This window comes from Polyodon spathula, unplaced genomic scaffold, assembly GCF_017654505.1.
Source record: "Polyodon spathula isolate WHYD16114869_AA unplaced genomic scaffold, ASM1765450v1 scaffolds_1299, whole genome shotgun sequence".
In the NCBI taxonomy this organism is placed as follows: Eukaryota; Metazoa; Chordata; class Actinopteri; order Acipenseriformes; family Polyodontidae; genus Polyodon; species Polyodon spathula.
Window position 1 is genome coordinate 90,425 of NW_024472782.1, and position 18,959 is coordinate 109,383.

At 44.2% G+C, this 18,959-nt stretch overlaps 2 protein-coding genes across 3 annotated transcripts; one reads left to right on the plus strand and one right to left on the minus strand.

The window, feature by feature from the left end:
* Nucleotides 1-544: 544 nt before the first annotated feature.
* srpra (SRP receptor subunit alpha) lies at nucleotides 545-10,756 on the minus strand. 2 transcript variants are annotated; one of them, XM_041242497.1, is made up of 14 exons: nucleotides 10,438-10,756; nucleotides 9,198-9,281; nucleotides 8,647-8,810; nucleotides 7,991-8,154; nucleotides 7,107-7,284; nucleotides 6,424-6,586; nucleotides 6,194-6,306; nucleotides 5,995-6,107; nucleotides 5,520-5,606; nucleotides 5,170-5,342; nucleotides 4,548-4,761; nucleotides 3,800-3,963; nucleotides 3,146-3,244; nucleotides 545-1,796 (listed from the first exon to the last, which is right to left on the minus strand). In XM_041242497.1, exons 1-14 carry the CDS (start codon nucleotides 10,552-10,554, stop codon nucleotides 1,668-1,670), a joined length of 1,962 nt encoding a protein of 653 aa, XP_041098431.1. In that variant the 5' UTR covers nucleotides 10,555-10,756; the 3' UTR covers nucleotides 545-1,667. The 2 variants fall into 2 exon arrangements, with proteins under 2 accessions (XP_041098431.1, XP_041098430.1); XM_041242496.1 differs by having other exon boundaries at nucleotides 6,424-6,589.
* A 113-nt stretch (nucleotides 10,757-10,869) lies between these two features.
* foxred1 (FAD-dependent oxidoreductase domain containing 1) lies at nucleotides 10,870-18,837 on the plus strand. The gene is made up of 11 exons (XM_041242502.1): nucleotides 10,870-11,299; nucleotides 12,670-12,890; nucleotides 13,685-13,795; nucleotides 14,274-14,392; nucleotides 14,549-14,643; nucleotides 14,990-15,091; nucleotides 15,614-15,690; nucleotides 16,338-16,498; nucleotides 16,971-17,100; nucleotides 17,372-17,476; nucleotides 18,116-18,837. The coding sequence occupies exons 1-11, from the start codon at nucleotides 11,161-11,163 to the stop codon at nucleotides 18,368-18,370; spliced, it is 1,515 nt and encodes a 504-aa protein (XP_041098436.1). The 5' UTR covers nucleotides 10,870-11,160; the 3' UTR covers nucleotides 18,371-18,837.
* Nucleotides 18,838-18,959: the final 122 nt, after the last annotated feature.

Here is an 18,959-nt window from a genome sequence, read left to right on the forward strand (position 1 = left end):
TTGTATACTTGACAAACCTAAGGGTGCTCTACAGCTTTACACCACGCTGCTGTCACAGATTCACACTATGTGATGCCACGGATTCAGTTTGGAGCTGCGTGGTGATCAGAGGAAGAGTTTTTATCAAGAAGCCTTTTTTTCCAAATAGTGCAGCAGTACTGAGAGAGCTGTGAACTGAAAAAGGATCCATCTGCAGCGAGATGCACATCGCTGGCATTTACCTCAAACCGGGATCACAGCCTTCAGCCCCTTTGTTGGATTACAGATTGGAAGTAACCCTTCCACGTGTATTATTAGAACTGCACTGTGTTTGTTAGCGTTTGATTTTAAAATGTATTTTATGTATCAGAAGTACTTGTTTACAAACTTTAATAAATTTTTTTTTTTTTTTTTAAATCAAGCACTTCCAGTTCCCAAAACCTTAAAATAAGTGGCTGTCTGTGTATGTTTAAAATCAGATCTCCCCTGTTTAAAATGAAAGTAGTCTGTTTGCCTTGAGAACAGGTCCATACAACATGGTGTGATAAAGATACACAACACTGGCTACAATAGCAACTTTATTTAAGAAATGTATTTCATTCTCATAAATTATCACATGGATCTCTTTATATAGCTCTCAAGCCTCTTGTATTGCACTAGTAAGGAGGGGACTGGGTGCATTTACACCTCTAGTACACATTTTTATTGATTTCTTCTTATTTTAGATTTTGGAAGATTAAAAAAAAAAGAAACTATCACTGCAGCAGCCTTCACGAAAGGTGTGTGCGGCTGGTGTGAGCCACATGGGCTCCATGCTGAGTTGCTATCCCCAATAAAGGGAAGTGAACTAAGGGTTTGAAAGTAGCACTCGCTCACTATCTCTGAGACACTAGTCCTTAAAACTGCAAGAGCGTAACAGAAAGGCAGACAAGATACCACACACAGGGCTTGTGACATTCCTCGTCTGGGATCACTCTTCTGTTACTAATATTATTACACACATGTGTAATTTCTGTTTAGTACAGCACTGAGCACTTTGGGAAGTTTATTTAACAATGTTTTTCTGCAAGGGAAACCAATTCCGGTAAATCTGAAGTACCTGCATTCAAAATCCTTTCACCTGCCTTGTTTGGGTAACATATGGTCACCCAAAAACAAAATCCTGGCGTGAGTAACACTGGTTATTAAAATCTTGATTGGCAGATTTTAGCTTTGGTCTGGTGACGGATTCAATAAATTAAAAAAATCATATACTCTCTAGCTGCCAAAATCTGTTAAAACTGACAGCTGAAACAAACTGTTACACTTAAAATTTAGAATAGAAGAAAAAAAAAAAAGTCATTCTCACATTCTCTTTTTTTTTCTGGCAGTGGAGATCCTGTCGCTTCTCTCCAGTAATTACGTGGTGGGGTGGGGTGGGGTGGTGATTGAGGCACAACAGGAGGGTAAGCATCTATTACCCCCAATGTGTTCCACAGAGCTGGGATCAGACCCCAGCATCTCTACCGCTACACCAAACTACCACCGTAATCAGTTTCTTTTTCATTTTCTACTCTCCAGATGGAAAAGCACAAAGCCTGTGTGACTGAGTTGGTAAAGATGGGAGTCGCTATAGCAGAAATGGAATTTCTGAAGCGTGTTGTAAGATGTCGGGAGACGGCAGCACCTCCCGTCCACGCAGCTTTATTTTAAGCCTTCATGAGGGCGCTGACCACGGCCCGGGCATTGAGGCTGCGCAGGTCGCTGTAGGTCTGCCCAGTGCCCACGAACACAATGGGCTGGCCGGTGATGTAGGTCATAGAAATAGCAGCACCCACCTGGGAGAGAAGAGATACAACAATAACGGATGGGGATCTGGAGAGCTAGTGCAGTTCTGGGGTCTCCCTGCTGATACATCCCCACTCCTGCTGTTCAGAACAGTCTTTCTATACTGAAAGATTGCACTGGGTTTTATTCAACCATCCTTATCTATCCGGTAGATGCAGTTGGTGTTACAACTTGGACCATAGTAAAGACCATCTCTATCTCTATCTCTGTCTCTACATATATGAGAAAGAAGCAACATACTAGCACTGCCTTAAATTCAATTCAATTAAACACAGACTCTGTTCTGTTCTAGTTTTGTAATGTTCTCTTTGAAAAGCAGCCCTTTTCTTTTGTTTGTGTGATTGATCCCCTGAGTCCCAGCAGTTTCAAGGTAATACAGTTATTGGTCAGAAATAGGAAGAGTCGTATTCTGGAAATACACCAGCTACAACTAGATATAGCCAGGATTATGTTTGCAAGACAAAAAAAAAAAAAAAAAAAAAAAAAAACTACATTTACCCTGTGTCGATTACCACAACGGTTAAGCTGAGGGAACGCAAAACCACTTTCAGGAACAGTGGCTTGAAACCCGGTTCCAGGAGACCGCGAGACCTAGTTTGAGGTAACTTTGCTGTATCGAACCCTCTCCCCTGTTGTGCCACGCAGTGCCCTGAAACCAAGTTCCAAGCCATAAAGTGGCTTTGTGTTCCCTCGGCTTAAATCCCTCTTTAGATATTAACTGCATATGCCATCTGTTTCCTATGCATCCTTTTAACTGTACAAACACTACAAAGAGAACATGTTTTATTGCACACTGATAATTAGCAACCTGCGTTGGGCCTTTTATCAGGAATGAATGTTAGGATTCCAAAAGCAAACAAGGACCGTGGTATTCTATTCAGAAAAGAAACCTCAGTAGCCCAATAAAATATACCTAAAAACAAACAGGCAACTGAAATCTGTCCAGCCACATGTTCTACGTGCAGCAGGAGACAACTTATTTTGTTAACCAAGTTGTAACTGACAAAAAAGAAACATTACACAAAACAGTCCATCTGTCTGTGCAATTTTACATCTGCTAAAGCCTTCATCCATCCTCTCCCTTTCTTGTAAAGCTGTATAGTAGCAGTTTGTCGTCACCTGCTGGACATTCACGTTACCATAAAACTGTTTTACTATGTAAAAGAAGAGTTGCAAATTGCTTGCAGATGTGTCTTTATGACTTGGCTGTATTTTAATGCTGCCCAACTGGCTTACAAAGAATCTTGTGTTAACAGAGCACTATGCTGTCACCTCTCTGCAGCTCCCAGGTTGTAAAAGCACTGGGGCTCTGCTCAGCAGTGCTGAAGGAAACACACACCTTGTCGTCTATGGTGTCGAACTTGGTGAGGACGATGCCATCAATGATCCGCGGTGTGTCTGACATGGAGTGGTCTGCCAGCGCCTGGTTAAACTTCACCTGTCAACACATCAGCAGCTGCACGTCATGCTTCGTATTAAACCAACAAGTGCTTTTTTCAAAACTCCTCCACCTTTTGCATCCCGATCATCTGAAACCCCAAGTCCTCGATATTTGTACATATTAAATATAAACCAAATGATGAAAAAATAAATGTGTGTGCAGTGGATATGCAGTAGTGCCATTTTATAACCCAGCTCAAAAGAATACATGGGTACAATAATGAAGATTTCACAAATAATGATCTTAATGGGGTTTGGTCGATCACTTATTCATACAGCAGTTTATTTACTGTTGAAGAAATAAGAGACCGGCTCACTGGTACTGGAGACTGGTTTACTGATCTGGTCTGCCATGATCAGTGGATTTGTGTTTCCTCAATATTCTATATTATTAACATCTTGCCAGAATAAAACGAGAGCCAGCTTCACGAAGCTGTCCCCTAACAGTAGTACACAGTGAAAATGCTGGTGATGAAATCACAATTACCATGTGTCCCCAATCTCTTTGAATGATTGGATTTTTAGTGGAATGAGAGAATCCAGGAGAACTCACCAGCTGGTCTACAGCCTCGTTCCCCACCAGCGCTTCCCCCACGAACAGCACCAGGTCGGGCATGTTGACGGCAATCAGCTTGGCGAGAGCCACCATCAGAGGGGCGTTGTCCTGCATGCGGCCAGCCGTGTCCACCAGCACCACATCGAAACTGTGGCTCCGGGCTGAGAGAGAGGGCAGCAGGGTTACAATCTGGAAAGGCAAAGCCTCACAGCACTGCTTAGCAACGTGCTGTCTTATATCTCCTTCAGTCAACTGTACTATGTGACATTTCCTATCTATTAGGGATTGGTCAATGCAGTCGAATACACGATTTCACAGGAAAAACTATTGGAATAGCATTTTACAGAATTAATTTGCATACTAGAACGTAAGGACTCTAATTAATTACACTAATTATAAGAAATCTCGTCCCGGACATTGTTTGTAATCTTAAACTGTCTTACACTGTTATGCTGTCTGCTTGCAGTATATCTAGGCATTTGCCTTTTATTCTTGGAAGCGTAAGAGCAGGGACTAGATTTCAGGCAATCGAATACAAGAACATTTTAAACCCTGTGCATTAAAGTTATGGCAAGGTAACTTGTCGAACTCTACAGAGCTCATGCAAACTTTTACAATTTTGAAAAATGTAATTCAAATTGGTGAGTGAAGGGGACTTGTCTTGTGTATCCAGTACAAGCCTGGTAGAACTACAGCACTGGACAGTATAACGTTCTGACCCTGGCACAATGCCTGCTCTGGTTACCGTAGGCGATGGCCTCCATGGCGATGCCGGCGGCGTCCTTGCCGTAGCCCTTTTCGTAGAGCTGGACCCGGGGCCGCCCCCCGTTCTTCTCGGGGGGGTGCATGGAGTTGAGGCGGCGCTGGTGGGTGCGCAGCTGCTCGACCGCGCCCGCTCGGAACGTGTCACACGCGGCGATCAGCACGCTGAAGCCGTTCTCAATCAGCCAGAACGAGATCTGCACCGACACAGCAAGGGAGACGACCATTCAGAAAACCAGTCAAAAACTGTATAAACCTTCTGGGTTTTGCTATGAGCATAAAGATACAGATTAGATTTGATTGACTGATTGATTGATTGATTAGTATCCAATCATGGATATCAAACACAAATACTATATTATAGGTGCCAGTACTATGAAAGAGTAGTCCAATACAACCCTTCGAACATAATCTCAAAACATGTACCCCATGAACATCAAGCGATTCCCCAGATACAGCCTTCAGATTATTATTTTGTTTAAATAACAACCAGGCTGTCAAGTGACAGCATGCATGTTCTCCAGCGCTGTGAACTACGCTAGCTTAGTGATGTGAATGCAGTTTTTAGCATGAAGGAGGAGGCAGCGGGAGTGTTTGGGCCACACCTTGGCCAGGTTGGTGGACTTGCCCACCCCGTTGACCCCACAGAAGGTGACGACGAAGGGACGGTGCTGGGCCCGCGCCTCCATGACGTCACGCAGGATATCCACGCGCCGCTTGGGCTGCAGAATCTGAACCAGCGAGTCCTGGAGAGCCTGCTTCACAGTGGAGGTCACGGCTACAGGAAGAGAGGAAAGAGAGAATCCATATGAAAACTATAGCCTCCTGTGCTAGTGTGCAGCGAAGTTAAATCAAAGCACACTATCTTAATCATTTACAAAACCCTCTATTACATAGACTGTAAAGCAGAGACATGATCATGCTTTCCGAAGCCAGAGAAAGAGGGAATACTCACTGGTGAAGGTGCCCATGACTTTTCCTTCCAGTTTTTTGGCCACAGACTCGCAGAGTTTGGTGGCAATGTCGGCTGCTACATTCTTAGCTGTGGGAGACACAACCCGGGGTTTATAGGCACGTCTGTTTGAATCTCGTTGAGTGCAGTGTACTCCATGTTGGCAGCTGGCACACACCGCCACAGGACGCTGCATCAGAGAGCACTCGTTTCTACAACACACAGCACTTGGAAACATTCCTGCATTCCAGGTACATTGAGACATTGTGACATATTATGCAAAGCGGCTCAGGTGATCAGACTAAATGTATTCAGACATCCAGACCCTGTCTAATGAACCCCCAGAGAATACGACCCATGATGAGGTTTGTGGAGTGCAGTTTGTGCATATGAACCTTCCTGGCCATTCTGGTGGGCCATCGTGACTGGGGGCACGAGAAGCTTCATCAGAACGAAGGCAGCAGTGCTCGTTACATACCGATGAGGTGGTCTCTCAGCTTGTCCAGCACTGGCTCCATATCTTCCTGGGACAGGCTCTTGGAGCCCACCAGTCCTTTCAGCATGCCGAACACACCCCTGAAACTCTTAGAGCTGGGGACACAGAGCACACAGCATGAGAACAATCATACACTCCCTTTGTGAAGGAAGTGAGCCACGGCAGGGAAAACAAAACCCACCTGCTCTTGCTGGGATTGGCTGCTGCGGACACCACCACCTCTTTATCCTCCTCTTCCTCGCTGCTCTCATAATCCACCGATCGTAGGTCTCCCTTCATCTGACCAAGCTGCTTCTGCAAGAGAGAGCGTTTAAGAACACAGCAGCACAACAGCTTTCAAAATGTAAAAACATATCTGCGTGTAGAGATGTGTGGTGTTCAGGCAGAGCCTGTAGACTGACAGACACACACCAGGTCTTCAGTGTTGTCCTTGGTGGCAGGCAGTGTGTCCTGGGACCCGTTGATGTCCTTGTTGCTGTAGTCCAGTTCTTTGGTGTTGGTGCCGCCCATCACCCACTCGCGATTCCCCTTCACCCGCTGCAGCTTCTCGGGCTTCGGGGACTTACTGCTGCTGCTGCTGAAGAGAACAGACAGCCCCTTAGAAAAGTGACCCGCAGTGAAGGCTCAGCAGTGTTAAGCACAGGTAAGAGAGGTATGGGCAGGAATCGGCAGCCCTGTGCATCACAAGTGAGCATCTAAACCACAATGCAGCTTTTAACCTCATCTCACTGGACTGGACAGAATCCGTGGTGGCAGTGTATCACACAACACTGCCCGTTACATAAAGCATATTAATAAAACTTAGCAAACCAGGGTAAACTATGGTAAATGCATAGTATAACCATGGGAAAATCATAGTAAAACTGCAAAAATACCACGGTAAACCTTTATATGGGGTCAGATTCAACACACAGACTGCACTCACACACAAGCAACTACAAGATCCCACAACATCTTCTCAGAAAGAAATAAAACCATGTGCTCGTCCTAATACTCAATGATTGGCTTGCACTAGTCTGAATCGCACGTTGCAACGGTTTCCCTGCTTTGAAATTGCCCCTGTGAGTCCAGGGTTTCAGGTGCACTCTGCACACCTTGGTTTCTTGGCACCCCCTCCTCCCATACGCCTGAAGAACTCCTGCTGGTTCCTCTTGATCTCTTCGGGGGTCAGCCCCTCGTTTCCGTTCTCTTGCGGTCTGGGGGAGCTCTTCTTGGGGAGCCCCGATTGTGTCCCACCTCTGGTGGAGTCCCCATCTCCCTCAGCTGCTGAGGCTGGACAGAAACATGTCACAAGCATTTTACTTACAGCACAGCACAGCCGAGTGCTACTGTCTTGAAAGACAACTGCATGCTTCAATTACATGATCACAGTTCTCAGTCACTCAAGTAGCATGAACTCAGTTTTAGTTGTTGGTATATAAATGGCTTTTCAGGCTTGTCTTTATTACAGTTGGCTATTTTATTGACAGCTGTATATGAAACAGCTTGGCAAATCTCATATAGCTCAATTATAATCAGGGGTAATTCCTTTTTAGACAAGAGAGATGCGATACCTTTTATCAGACTGACAAAACAATAATTAATCACAAGCTTTCAAGAACTCAAAAGTCTCTTCTTCAGGTGAAAGTAGGAAAGAGTGATTGATGAATTCCCTTTTAAAATCCAATCCCACTTCCAATTCTCATTCCCTTTTAAATCAGTTCCAACACATCATTGATCACAATCACAATTAGCAGTATTCTGTTAAAATGAGCTTCTTACAGTGGCAACAAATTCCTGACATTGAAGTCACTGTTAGTCAATTCAATTGGCTTCAAATGAAAACAGCTGAACAATCGCAAGTCTCTAAAATATAAATTTCAATTCCTTCTGAGGAATTGCAATTGGAATTGTGAATGGGTTTTTAAAAAGGAATAGGAATTGAAAGTCAGGAATTGACCCCAACCCTGATTACAACACATCAAACGTTGGCTCTCACCCTCTTTTTTGGCATTTTTGCATTTCTTGTTGCTCTCCTTCTCCTTTCCTTTCTCCCCTCCTCTCGTTTCGATCATGGATTTCACAGTCTTCTGGGATTTCTGGGACTGCTTGAAGGTCTTCATGGGGGCCGGAGCGCAAGCTTTAGTGCTCTGCTCTGCCTCCCTGAGAGAGAGATGAGAGGTCAGGGCTGATCAGGCTGCCTGGACACAAGCTCTGCCCAGGGACAAGGCGCAAGGAAAGCTCTGGGCTGCAAGCCTGTGAATGCTGCATACCTCACTTAGGATGGTCGCTTTTGATTCTAGTGCTGAGGGAACACAAAGCCACTTTGTGGCTTAGAACTTGGTTTCAAGAGACAAGGTTTCAGGCCACTCTGAGGTACACCAGGGGAGTCTTGGGATGTGACACAGCAAAGCTGCTTTAAACTAGGTCTTCTAGAACCAGGTTTCAAGCCACTATTCCTGAAAGAGTGGCTTTGTGTGCTTAGCAGAATTTTTTAAATAGGAAGGAATGTGGAAAGGAACTTGCATTTATAAAGCACCACTGTTAAGATAACACTTATTACAAATCCCTTCACAAGCAAAAGAGATCAGTTATACCTCTAAGATGAGGCTGCCTTGGCTATGCAATGGGTTATAAAGTGTATCAGCTCCTTACCGAAGCAGCTGCTGGAAGTCATCCTGAAACTCAAAGGAACCGTTGAGCAATTTCATCGCCCCTTTCTGTTCGAGCTGATTCTTATAGCGATCGCGGAACCGGAGCTGCACGTCATCTATAAACTTATCAACGTACGTCAGCGTCAGGATCTTCTGGAACCCCACCTGTAGAGAGCCGACCACAGAAACACCCCATGTGCTGTTTGACCTAAACATTACGTTTTTAAATCTATTGTTTTTTAATAACAGCGCACCTTTTATAATCATAAGTCCATTCCACGTTATGTGTGTTACAGCTTGGAGCACACCCTACTGCATTGTAATGTAGGCTGAAAACTTGGCGTGACACATTTACAAAGTTATATAGCCAAAAGCTTTCTAAAGGAAAATGTTCTTGATTAATACGGTGTGATTTCCAGCGTTATTAATGCAGCTGTAACACATAATGTATTTTTTTTCAGTCAGATAGAACATGCTTATCACAGAACGTACTTCATGATCGTGTTTTGAAGACAGGCTGATGCATAATCAGAGACTGCATCTTTAACTCACCACAAACACCAGTTCAAACTCGTTATCCAGTTTATACTTCAGGCTCAGGGCATCGTGGGTGAATAAGTTGCTGCCGCTGCGTTCCTAAAAAAAAAAAAAAAATAACATATATAAATAAAATAAAAAAGGACTTGATGCTCAACCTGATAGATCGCTGTGCTGCACAGACTGTCTTAGGTGTCTGGCACCCTGACATCAGAGGTAAATTTCACTGTGCCAGATTTTTTTTGGACAAAAAAGTACACATTTATACTGGTAGTTTTCAATCACAATATCACTTTGTAATAACAGATTTCATGTAATATAAAATAAATCGGTTTTTGTGTCACTTTACTGTGTTACAGTCCCTTACAGCACCTAAAAAGCTAATATACTGGACAACTAAACTGCAAGGCGCATATACACTGGCTGACAGAACAAACTGGAGCCTTGGGCCCTTGGGTAACACGGTGCTTCAAAACGCACCATATGAAAGACTGTATACACGCTATACATTACATAGGCAAATACAACCCCCCCAGCAGTATACGTGACAGAGTCCTGCTTCTCTTATAAGAGCTACAGGCTCAGAATGGTTCTAAAGTGGATTCTCTGTACTGAGCAAACCAAATTTTAACAGAAGTGGTCAAGCGTCCACCAACGTGTACACATGCACAGGGCAGGTCTTTGAATGAAATGAATATCTGAAATAGTTGCATATGTTGGCTTATCTGCCCCCACCGTATTCTCTAGTGACACGTAGCGCTCAATCATGCTGCATCATTCAATTCGCTTTAAACGTGATTATTTACTGTATTTTGTATTTTCTCTCGTTTGAATTTGCTCCTATTTTCTACGGATGGTATTGTATTTTATAACTGCTCTTATCGGTAATGGGATATGTTGTAATGTGACACTTTGTATTGTGATATTTTGTAGCAAATGCAAGTCGTCTGGGATAAGGGCGTCTGTTAAAAAACGCATAATAATAATAATAATAATAATAATAATAATAATAATAATAATAATAATAATAATAATAATAATATAGCGGTTGCGCAAGATCACAACTGTTTCTATTTCTTTTACCTGCTGTTATAGCATGCGATTAGTATGGTTTCACACAAACCGAAACCAGAACAGAACATGCTCACTGGAAGCTCCGGTCTTCCTGGCACAGCCTGGCAGTGGAACCCCACAGTCCGGCCAGAACCAGAACAAGAACCGCTGTCACCAGGGCAACCCCGGGCCCGTCTCTTACCTGCAAGATGACAGATCGGATGAGCGCATTGACGGGCCCGGTGAAGGACCCATTGACGCCCTGGAAGCACCACAGAACCAGCCCCCCCTTGCTGAAGATGGTGAAGAAATCTAACATGCTGCCAGAGTTCAATCGCTGCCCCTAACTGCGGTAAACAACAGAAACAAAACGATAACACACACAGCAACAAATGCACCCCCTGCGCCGGGTGGAAGGAACAATTACACGGGCGTTTCGTTTTATATAAATTAATATTTTATAAAGTAAAAAATGATTTGCGAGGCTTCGCCCCCCCCTGCCTCTAACTCTCCCACAGACACGTCAGTGGCAGCTCTGGGAAATGACGTTTCATCCCATGTGTGTTTGAAGCCCAATTCCGGCTCCTCCTCCTCCAGCTCTCCCCTCATCACGTGACGAGGGAGCGCCGGCCAATTTTAACCACACGCTTTTGATCAGGGTGGTTATACCTTCAATTCTAAACTTTTTTTTTTTTTAATAACAGAACAAATGTTGCAGGTTTAACTGGAGCAAAAAAAAAAAAAAAAATGAACGAGTCACAACCTCGTCACATGAAACGGGTCGGCTCCCTACGACATCATTCCTTTCTTCTGCAAACTCCCACTGCTAGCGCCAATGAGAGAGAAGCAGCCGACGTGATTTTAATTTCTCTGCTGGCTGACGCATGCAATTATCCATCTCAGTTGGTTAGACAGCAGCGTTGCAATGTGGAGGGGTGTCTGCAGACCACTCAACACCCTGTCGGACAGCCTCATCTCCGGGGCGAGGGGTGCACGCTATGCCCGCTGCAGAACTGCCCCGATCCGCGGCTTCAGCGCTGGCAAAGGCGATGACTTTTTCAAAGGTGACTCGTTTTTCGCAGTACGTTCTGCTGTCAGAATGCGTGCCTTGTAAACTGTACAGGCAGCTGTGGCGTATTCGGAAAAGAAACGTGTCTGTGTTGCTGTCGGTAAGCTTGCGTCCATATATCACTGTTTACCACGACAAATCTACGATTCAGGAGAGAGAGAGAGAGAGAGAGAGAGAGAGGGATAAAATACAGTACTGAATTCAAAACAAGCAAACCGCTCCACGTCCAAGGAGAGTCCGGATCCAACAGGATAGTCATCAGTTACCAGAAATACTGAAATGAAGAAGAAAAGCAATAGGATATTATTAAAATCGTGCGTTTCAGCTGATCAGTTATATATATACACGCACACACACACTGCTTATGTTGTCTGTTAGTTATGTAACCTGAAGAATTACATTTTTCTGTCACAAAATGGTGCAAATTAGATTGCATTGTAGAGCTTATTAAATCAGTCCCAGTAGTTTTTTTTTTTTTTTAATCTCAGTGCATTCTGTACTTTGTTAAGCAAACCCAAGTCAATCAGTTGCATGACACACTGACTTTGTACCACTGTGGTGCTGTGTGATTACTGTATCAATACATAACAAGGTCAAACACACGATTAACTCGCTACAGATGTGATGCAAGTTATAACTCAAACTCCTGTAAGACAGAGACTCAGTAGAACAGTCAAATTTGAGTAAACCCGAGAGCGCACTCGACACACGCATGTGTTTAGGAATACCAAGCTGTGCTCTGCCTACACAGAGCCAGTAAGCTTGTAATATATACCTTGTAACCTACAGTTATTGCGAGCCAATCACAGAAGCTTAACTCAATATTAGTGGATAGCAACAACTTGGCAGATTAAGATGAGACCAATCATATGCAACAATAACAACTTATTTAAATTGCAAGTACCTTAAAATAATAAGTAAGTCGGGTACATTTCTGTGAAGTGTCACGGATGCAGCTTGTGGTTGCTAAATAAAGAGAACTTCCTCTTTCTAGCTAGTAGTCAGTATCTTTCCATCCCTTATATGGGCCACCTGCCCTGTAGAAAGAAAGAAAGGAAGTATGCTCACAAACAACTGCCGACAATAATACATTATTATTATATTATACCTAAATCTTATAACCCGTAATAGCATTTAAACCTGAGCATGGAAACCCTGAACAATCATAGCAGTAGCAACGTTGTAATTTTCCCACCACACAGATTACACAGCCCTGCCAAGATCTGGCTGAGTTGTAGGTCGCAGGTGTGAATTGCCAGTGCTGCGTTGCTGTAGCGTGTGATTCTTCGATTTTGTTTAGACGAGAAGTTGTTTTCTACTAGAAGTGCCCAGGTGGATTAGAAGTGATGCGTGTTTCCTTGGCAGACGTGGAGTCGGAGTTGAAGAAGTTCCGTGCGAAGGCGGCAGCGGCCCTGCCCGGCAGTGATTGGACCCCGCTGGCAGTGAACCCGGCTCTGCCCCCCGAGCGCGCCGACGTGGTCATCGTGGGCGGGGGGGTGGTGGGCTGGTCCGTCGCTTATTGGCTGAAGAAGAAGGAGCGGATCCGAGACGGCGTGAGGGTGGTGGTGGTGGAGAGAGACCCCACGGTGAGCGACATCCCTCCACCCCAACCTTCTAGCCAAAAGTTTAATTTTCGTTTTATGTGTTAAATCTGCATTCACTTAAAACCCAAAACATACTTTGAGTATGAACTTGGTTATCGGATTTCAAAGAGATACAGGCTTGTGTTCGTATATCTGTAAGCTAATCTTCATGTGACTGTCATAAAACTACATTGCCTACTTACAGTAGACCCTACCCACACTGTTTGCGATCTGGAAACCAAAGTCGTCCTGTTATTTAGTGACTCACAATGACAGATCACTAGCAGTAGTGCAGTCAAGGCTTGGGGGTAATATGGGGTATATGGAGTTTCCCCACTTCTCATTGAAGGAATGAAGCTTTTTCTCACTCCTACTAGTGATAAGCCTATCCTGGTTATACCAACGGGTTAAAGCCTTGGCATATTCCAATTTATTATTTAAAGCGACCTGGATGCATTTAATGATGGACAGAATCTCTTCTGATTAACCTTTTAAGCCCAAATTCTGCCCGACCTCCACAACTGACATGCGCCTAATCCAAGGGCATCTTTGCACACCCTCAGTGCCTACCATGCCGCTACCCAGTGTTGTTTGATTTCCTTTTGTTTTCTCTGCAGGGATGCAAGTCATTGCATAGCAGTTTGATCCATTCCTGGTTTTACTAGGAGTTTAATTAGACATACCTGAGTTTGTTACACACACACACACACAGTGGCTAATCAAGCTCGTATTAAAACCTGGAATGGGTGAAACTGCCCTGCAATTAGAGTCTTACTTCCATCCCGAATGTGCTTCAGTATTCGCAGGCCTCCACAGTGTTGTCGGTGGGAGGAATTCGGCAGCAGTTCTCCATGCCGGAAAACATCCACATGTCCATGTTCTCCAGTGATTTCATGAGGAACATCAATGTAAGGGTTATTCGTCCCGCGCAGTGCACGGTCAAGCAGGACACTGGGGTGCATGGCCGCCTGTGGTAAAGGAATCGTCGTACAGTGTGTGCTTTTATCATGCTGAACTGATCACCTCTAAAAGTCTCAAGCGCCAAAGAATCACATTTCTAAAGCAGGTTTATCATCGCATGCCTCTCAAGCTGTTTTTAAACAGTGGTAGTTCTTGTTTACCAGTAAGATTTTGAGCTCTTTCAGTCGCTTGTATACAGTGTGCAGCACTGCATGCATGTGGAGTATTTGCAATAATGTTTCACATTTAGCCATGTCCAACTAAAATGATGGTTAACATTTTTTTTATTTTTTTTTTATGAATACTAGTTGAAATTACATTGAAAGGATTTTTAGCCAGACACACAGAACTCTCTAAATTTCAGTTCCTGGTAAAATGCTTTAAGATAACAGCCCCTGAAGCTAGTAAGTGGTGTTTGTGTCACAGGAGCACCTTGATGTGATGAACGAGGACCCTGTCGATCTGCAGTTCAACCACGCCGGGTATCTCTTCTTAGCCAGTGAAAACGGAGCAGAGATCATGGAGCACAATTATAACATCCAGAGGTACCTGCCTTTCCCAGGGCTGCTGTATTTCATCTCTGAAGATTTCTACAGGGTAACATTCTGAATGTTTCCCATCTCTTTTAATGGGATTGTAGCCCATCCAGGAATTAATTCTGTGCGGTTTGCTTGTTTGTTTGTTTGTTTGTTTGTTGGTAGGGGTGAAGGAGCAAAAGTCAGCCTGCTTTCACCAACGCAACTGAAGAATAAGTTCCCATGGATCAACACTGAAGGAGTGGTCTTGGCTTCATATGGTATGCTTTTTCACAGCTTTTCAATTCAATTGGTCAGTTTCTCGTCAAGTATAAGGAAAACTACAAAGCGGCTTGTAATTAAAAACATTAAACTAACATTGTTCAGCAGGTTTCATTTGAAGCAAAATTAGGTTTTCATTAGTTATTCTGTCATTTTTTTAAAAATTTAAATTAAAAAATAAATAAAAACTTCTAAATAAACATCTATGCATTATAAAAGAGATTCATAGATAGGCAACTTCAGCTGGCACAACTGTGCACACAGTGACTGAAGGGGGTACTGATCACCGAGACCCATCAGCTGTTTGATACCTACACAATGACACCTGTGGCCTGTGTCCTGCAGGTATGGAGAATGAGGGCTGGTTTGACCCCTGGGCACTGCTCAACGCGTTCCGAAAGAAGGCCATCTCTATGGGCGTGTACCAGTGCTTCGGAGAGGTGACAGGTCAGTGGAGGCAATCTCATTGTACTTGGACATCTTGCTGTGTGGTTGTGTGTGGCACTAGTGGGATGGATAACAAGGATATACCGGTGGAGGGGGGGGGGGGGGTGCGTCAATTCCTGTTCTTCAATTCCATTTTAGAATCAATGCCCAATTCCAATTCCCTTCAAAGGAATTGGAATTGGTATGTTAGCGACTGTGTTGTGATTGTTCAGCTGCTTTCATTTGAAACCAATTTAATTGACTAACAGTGACTTCAGTGCTAGTAATTTGTTGCCACTGTGAGAAGCTCATTTTAACAGCATATCAATTGCAATTTTGATCAGTGATGTGTTGGGCTTGATTAAAAGTGAACTGGAATTGCGACTGGGGAAATTATTTTTAAAAGATATTAGAAATGAAATTGGAATTCAAAAACAGGAGTTTACCCCAACCCTGCGGAGAGTTTACAGCATGCAGACGGGTACTGTTTAACTTGCAAGATCTCCCTGTGAAGAGATGAATGTGTTTTGCTGAATCCTCCAGGCTTGCAGTGCTCGAGTCGGGAGATGATGACCGCAGGGGGAGAGCCAGTGGAGTTCAAACGGATTCACCACGTTATTGTGAGTGCTGCGCAGGGAGGCTGCAGGGTCCTGTTACTGTGGATTAATACATCTGCAATCGAGGCAAACCTAGATCTTAGTGCAGACGCAGCGGGTTTCGGAACTGCTTAGAGAGGAACGCGTTTTATTTTGTATATCCCCTTCGGTCACGTTTTTCTAAGTGAATTAACAGTTTGTTAGAACTGCATGGAATTTGAGAAGTTGCCCTGCTGAAACTTTGAAAAAAACATTATGCATTATAAAATAGATACACATGTAACTGACCGTGGTACAATTTATACACGCAGTGACTGAAGGGGATATTATATAGAACATGGTTTTAATTGTTTGATTTTCTGGGATAGAGATGAAGGATATATTTATTGCTTAAACGACTCATATTTTGGTGAGTCATTTTAAATTAAAAACTAGAATACATGTCTAATTTATGCATTTGAGACTTGCCTTATAAAAGCTTCCTGTAGCAAAAGCATAACAAAGTGTAATAAAAGATTGTGACAGCATAGTTAAGCACAGTGAAGCCCAGAGAGTTATGGCAAAGCGTGTTTAAAAAAGAAAAGTAACACACGGCAACCCAGGGTAAACTGTGGTTCATAGTATAACCAAGGGAAAAGCACCGGGAAACTTACAGAACAGACTGTCTGTAGGTGAGGATGCCAAACAGTTTGGAGTTCCAGCCGGTGGAGTGTGGTTTGGTGGTGAACGCAGCAGGCGCCTGGTCTAGGAAGGTGGCAGAGATGGCCGGGATTGGCACCGGATGCAAAGACACCATGGCGGGCATACCGTTACCCGTGGAACCCAGGAAGAGGTACGTTGACTTGCTGTTTCTGTATAATACTAAGCGCAGCGTCAGATTGTGCTGAAGTAGTGAAGTACTGTACATGAGGCTGTGTGGGATGACTTCAATATAAATGTATCTGTAGCTCAAAGAGTGCAATATGGAAGAATAAAATAAACTGATCCATAGGCTCGATACCATGACGCCTACATGGAAAGGAATAGTAGATTACAGAGTTATATAAAAATAGTTGGCAAGGCATCCAGTGCCCGCAAGTCAGTTTTTAAATGTATTTGTTTAACACTGTTTTCAAACACTGTCCCTTGACAAGTGAATGTTAAACATGCCGAAACCTTGGAAAGCTGGCTCTCAGGTTCTTCTTGACGCGGTGCGTGTTTGGTGAAGCAAAGATGTGACGCTGAGCGTCTCAAAGACCAGCACGATGGACACGAGCGTGAGAAGTGGAAGTGGGTTCTGACCCGTGGCTGTGTGTCCTCCTCAGGTACGTGTACGTGTTCCACTGCCCGAACGGGCCGGGTCTAGAGATGCCCCTGCTGATTGACCCCAGTGGAGCCTACGCCAGGAGGGAGGGGCTGGGAGGAAACTTCTTGGGGGGGCTGTCCCCCAGCGAGGTGAGTGTGATGGGAAGGAGACGGCGCCCTGTGGAATATACTGTTATTAAAGTCACTTTGATGATATTACACACTGTTCAAATGTTCTCCATGTTGTGTGGCACACAAAGGGGCCCTGGTTTGATAGAAACTGAGATAAATACTGTCACTGATCACGTGAGACCCTTCACGGTTAGACAGCTCAGCCAGCTTGCTTCAGTCACATGCAGTTCTGATTGATTTGAGACTCCAGTGAGGTTTTTGAATTCCAGACTCTCCTCTCTTGATTCAGGAGGAGGAACCGGATGCCAGCGATCTAGAGGTGGATCATGATTTCTTCCAGGAGAAGGTGTGGCCCAAGTTAGCCCACCGAGTGCCAGACTTCCAGAACATCAAGGTGAGCGAGACACGGCAACAGCTGGAAATCCGTGATCAGGGTAGCCCAGCAACAGCACCAGGGTCTGGGGCAGTCCTGTCTCCAATCCGAATTCCTTTTTAAAATCTGTTTGCAATTTCCTTATGATCAGTTCCAAGACATCGTTGATCGAAATTGCAATTAGCAGCTGTTGTGTTCAAAGTAGCTTCTCACAGTGGCAACAAATGACTGAAATTGAAGTCACAGTTTTGTTCAGCTGCTTTCGTTTTGAAGCCGATTGAATTGACAGTCGCAAAGTGATGTCTCTAAAATAGCAATTCCAATTCCATGGAAGGAGTTTGAATTGGGAACTGGTTTTAAAAACAGGAATTGACCTCCACCCTGAACGCCACTTGCTAAGGCATCCAGGGTCTGGGGTCTTGTCCCTGTGAAAATGATGCTCGTTTCTTGCAGGTACGAGGTTTTACTGATAAGCTTTCAAAAGTCTTGATATGGTTAAAGAAACTGGACATTGTAACATGTGCACGGGGGAACTTTCCTCTGCAACAGTGTCTTTCTAGGACTGTAACATTTTTGCTCAAATCAGAATACTAATAATTAAAAAAAAAAAAAAAAAAAAAAGTGACCCGTCCAGCCTGTCTCTCTGTGTTCCCCTTGCAGGTGAAGAGTGCCTGGGCTGGTTACTATGACTACAACACCTTTGACCAGAACGGCATCCTGGGAATCCATCCGCTGGTCAACAACATGTACCTGGCCACTGGCTTCAGCGGCCACGGCCTCCAGCAGTCTCCGGCCACGGGGAGGGCGCTGGCTGAACTCATCCTGGACGGGGGTTTTCAAACCCTGGACCTCGCCGCTCTGGGGCTCGGGCGACTCTTCTCAGGGGTGAGAGCGCTGGAGAGGAATATCGTGTAAGCCCCAGGCTGCTGTGAGGCCTCACTGCCACATCCTGTGTCTTTGTTGCAGCTCGCTGCTCAGTCCATTCACTTCAGATTCATTTACCTCCTAACGTAACTCTCCCCCAGGCTATTTTCTGATGTGAGTTCTGATCTGGGATATGCCACTGTTACATCAGTAATGATGTTAATTTGAACACCAAAGCGAAGCTAAATCACACATGTGCATGTGGTTCAAACAGCACTATATTTAACTGATTGCCATCAAACTAAATGAGAAGTAGTCCTGCAGTAACTGCACGCTCCCTAGGGATCACACGTATACACTCCTACCCAGAATTTAACAAGGTCATGCCAGCAAATACAATGGACTTTACAGATCCTCACCCGGTCCAGTAATCTGGACATCTTTATCTATTCTTGATACGTTCACCCAGGATCGATAATCATCTTTCAGGACACTGGTCACTTACTTGTAACTAAGCCCAATCAAGCCTCTCTTCCATAAAGCTTGGTTTTCGATCGATGGAATACAGAATCAGAAAAGGAATCTGGAGGTTGGAATTCTGTAGTGGAATACAGAATCTTCTTACCGTCCTGTTCTATGT

Bases quoted from the DNA above. Each gene is read 5' to 3' on its own strand.
- foxred1 (XM_041242502.1), top strand. From the start codon at position 11,161: ATGTGGAGGGGTGTCTGCAGACCACTCAACACCCTGTCGGACAGCCTC. The intron at 12,891-13,684 runs GTGAGCGACATC...AATGTGCTTCAG, and splicing joins TGGTGGAGAGAGACCCCACG to TATTCGCAGGCCTCCACAGT. The intron at 15,092-15,613 runs GTCAGTGGAGGC...TGAATCCTCCAG, and splicing joins GTGCTTCGGAGAGGTGACAG to GCTTGCAGTGCTCGAGTCGG.
- srpra (XM_041242496.1), bottom strand. From the start codon at position 10,554: ATGTTAGATTTCTTCACCATCTTCAGCAAGGGGGGGCTGGTTCTGTGG. The intron at 5,343-5,519 runs GTGAGTATTCCC...CTCTTCCTGTAG, and splicing joins AGTCATGGGCACCTTCACCA to CCGTGACCTCCACTGTGAAG. The intron at 3,964-4,547 runs GTAACCAGAGCA...CCTCTCTCTCAG, and splicing joins CATGGAGGCCATCGCCTACG to CCCGGAGCCACAGTTTCGAT.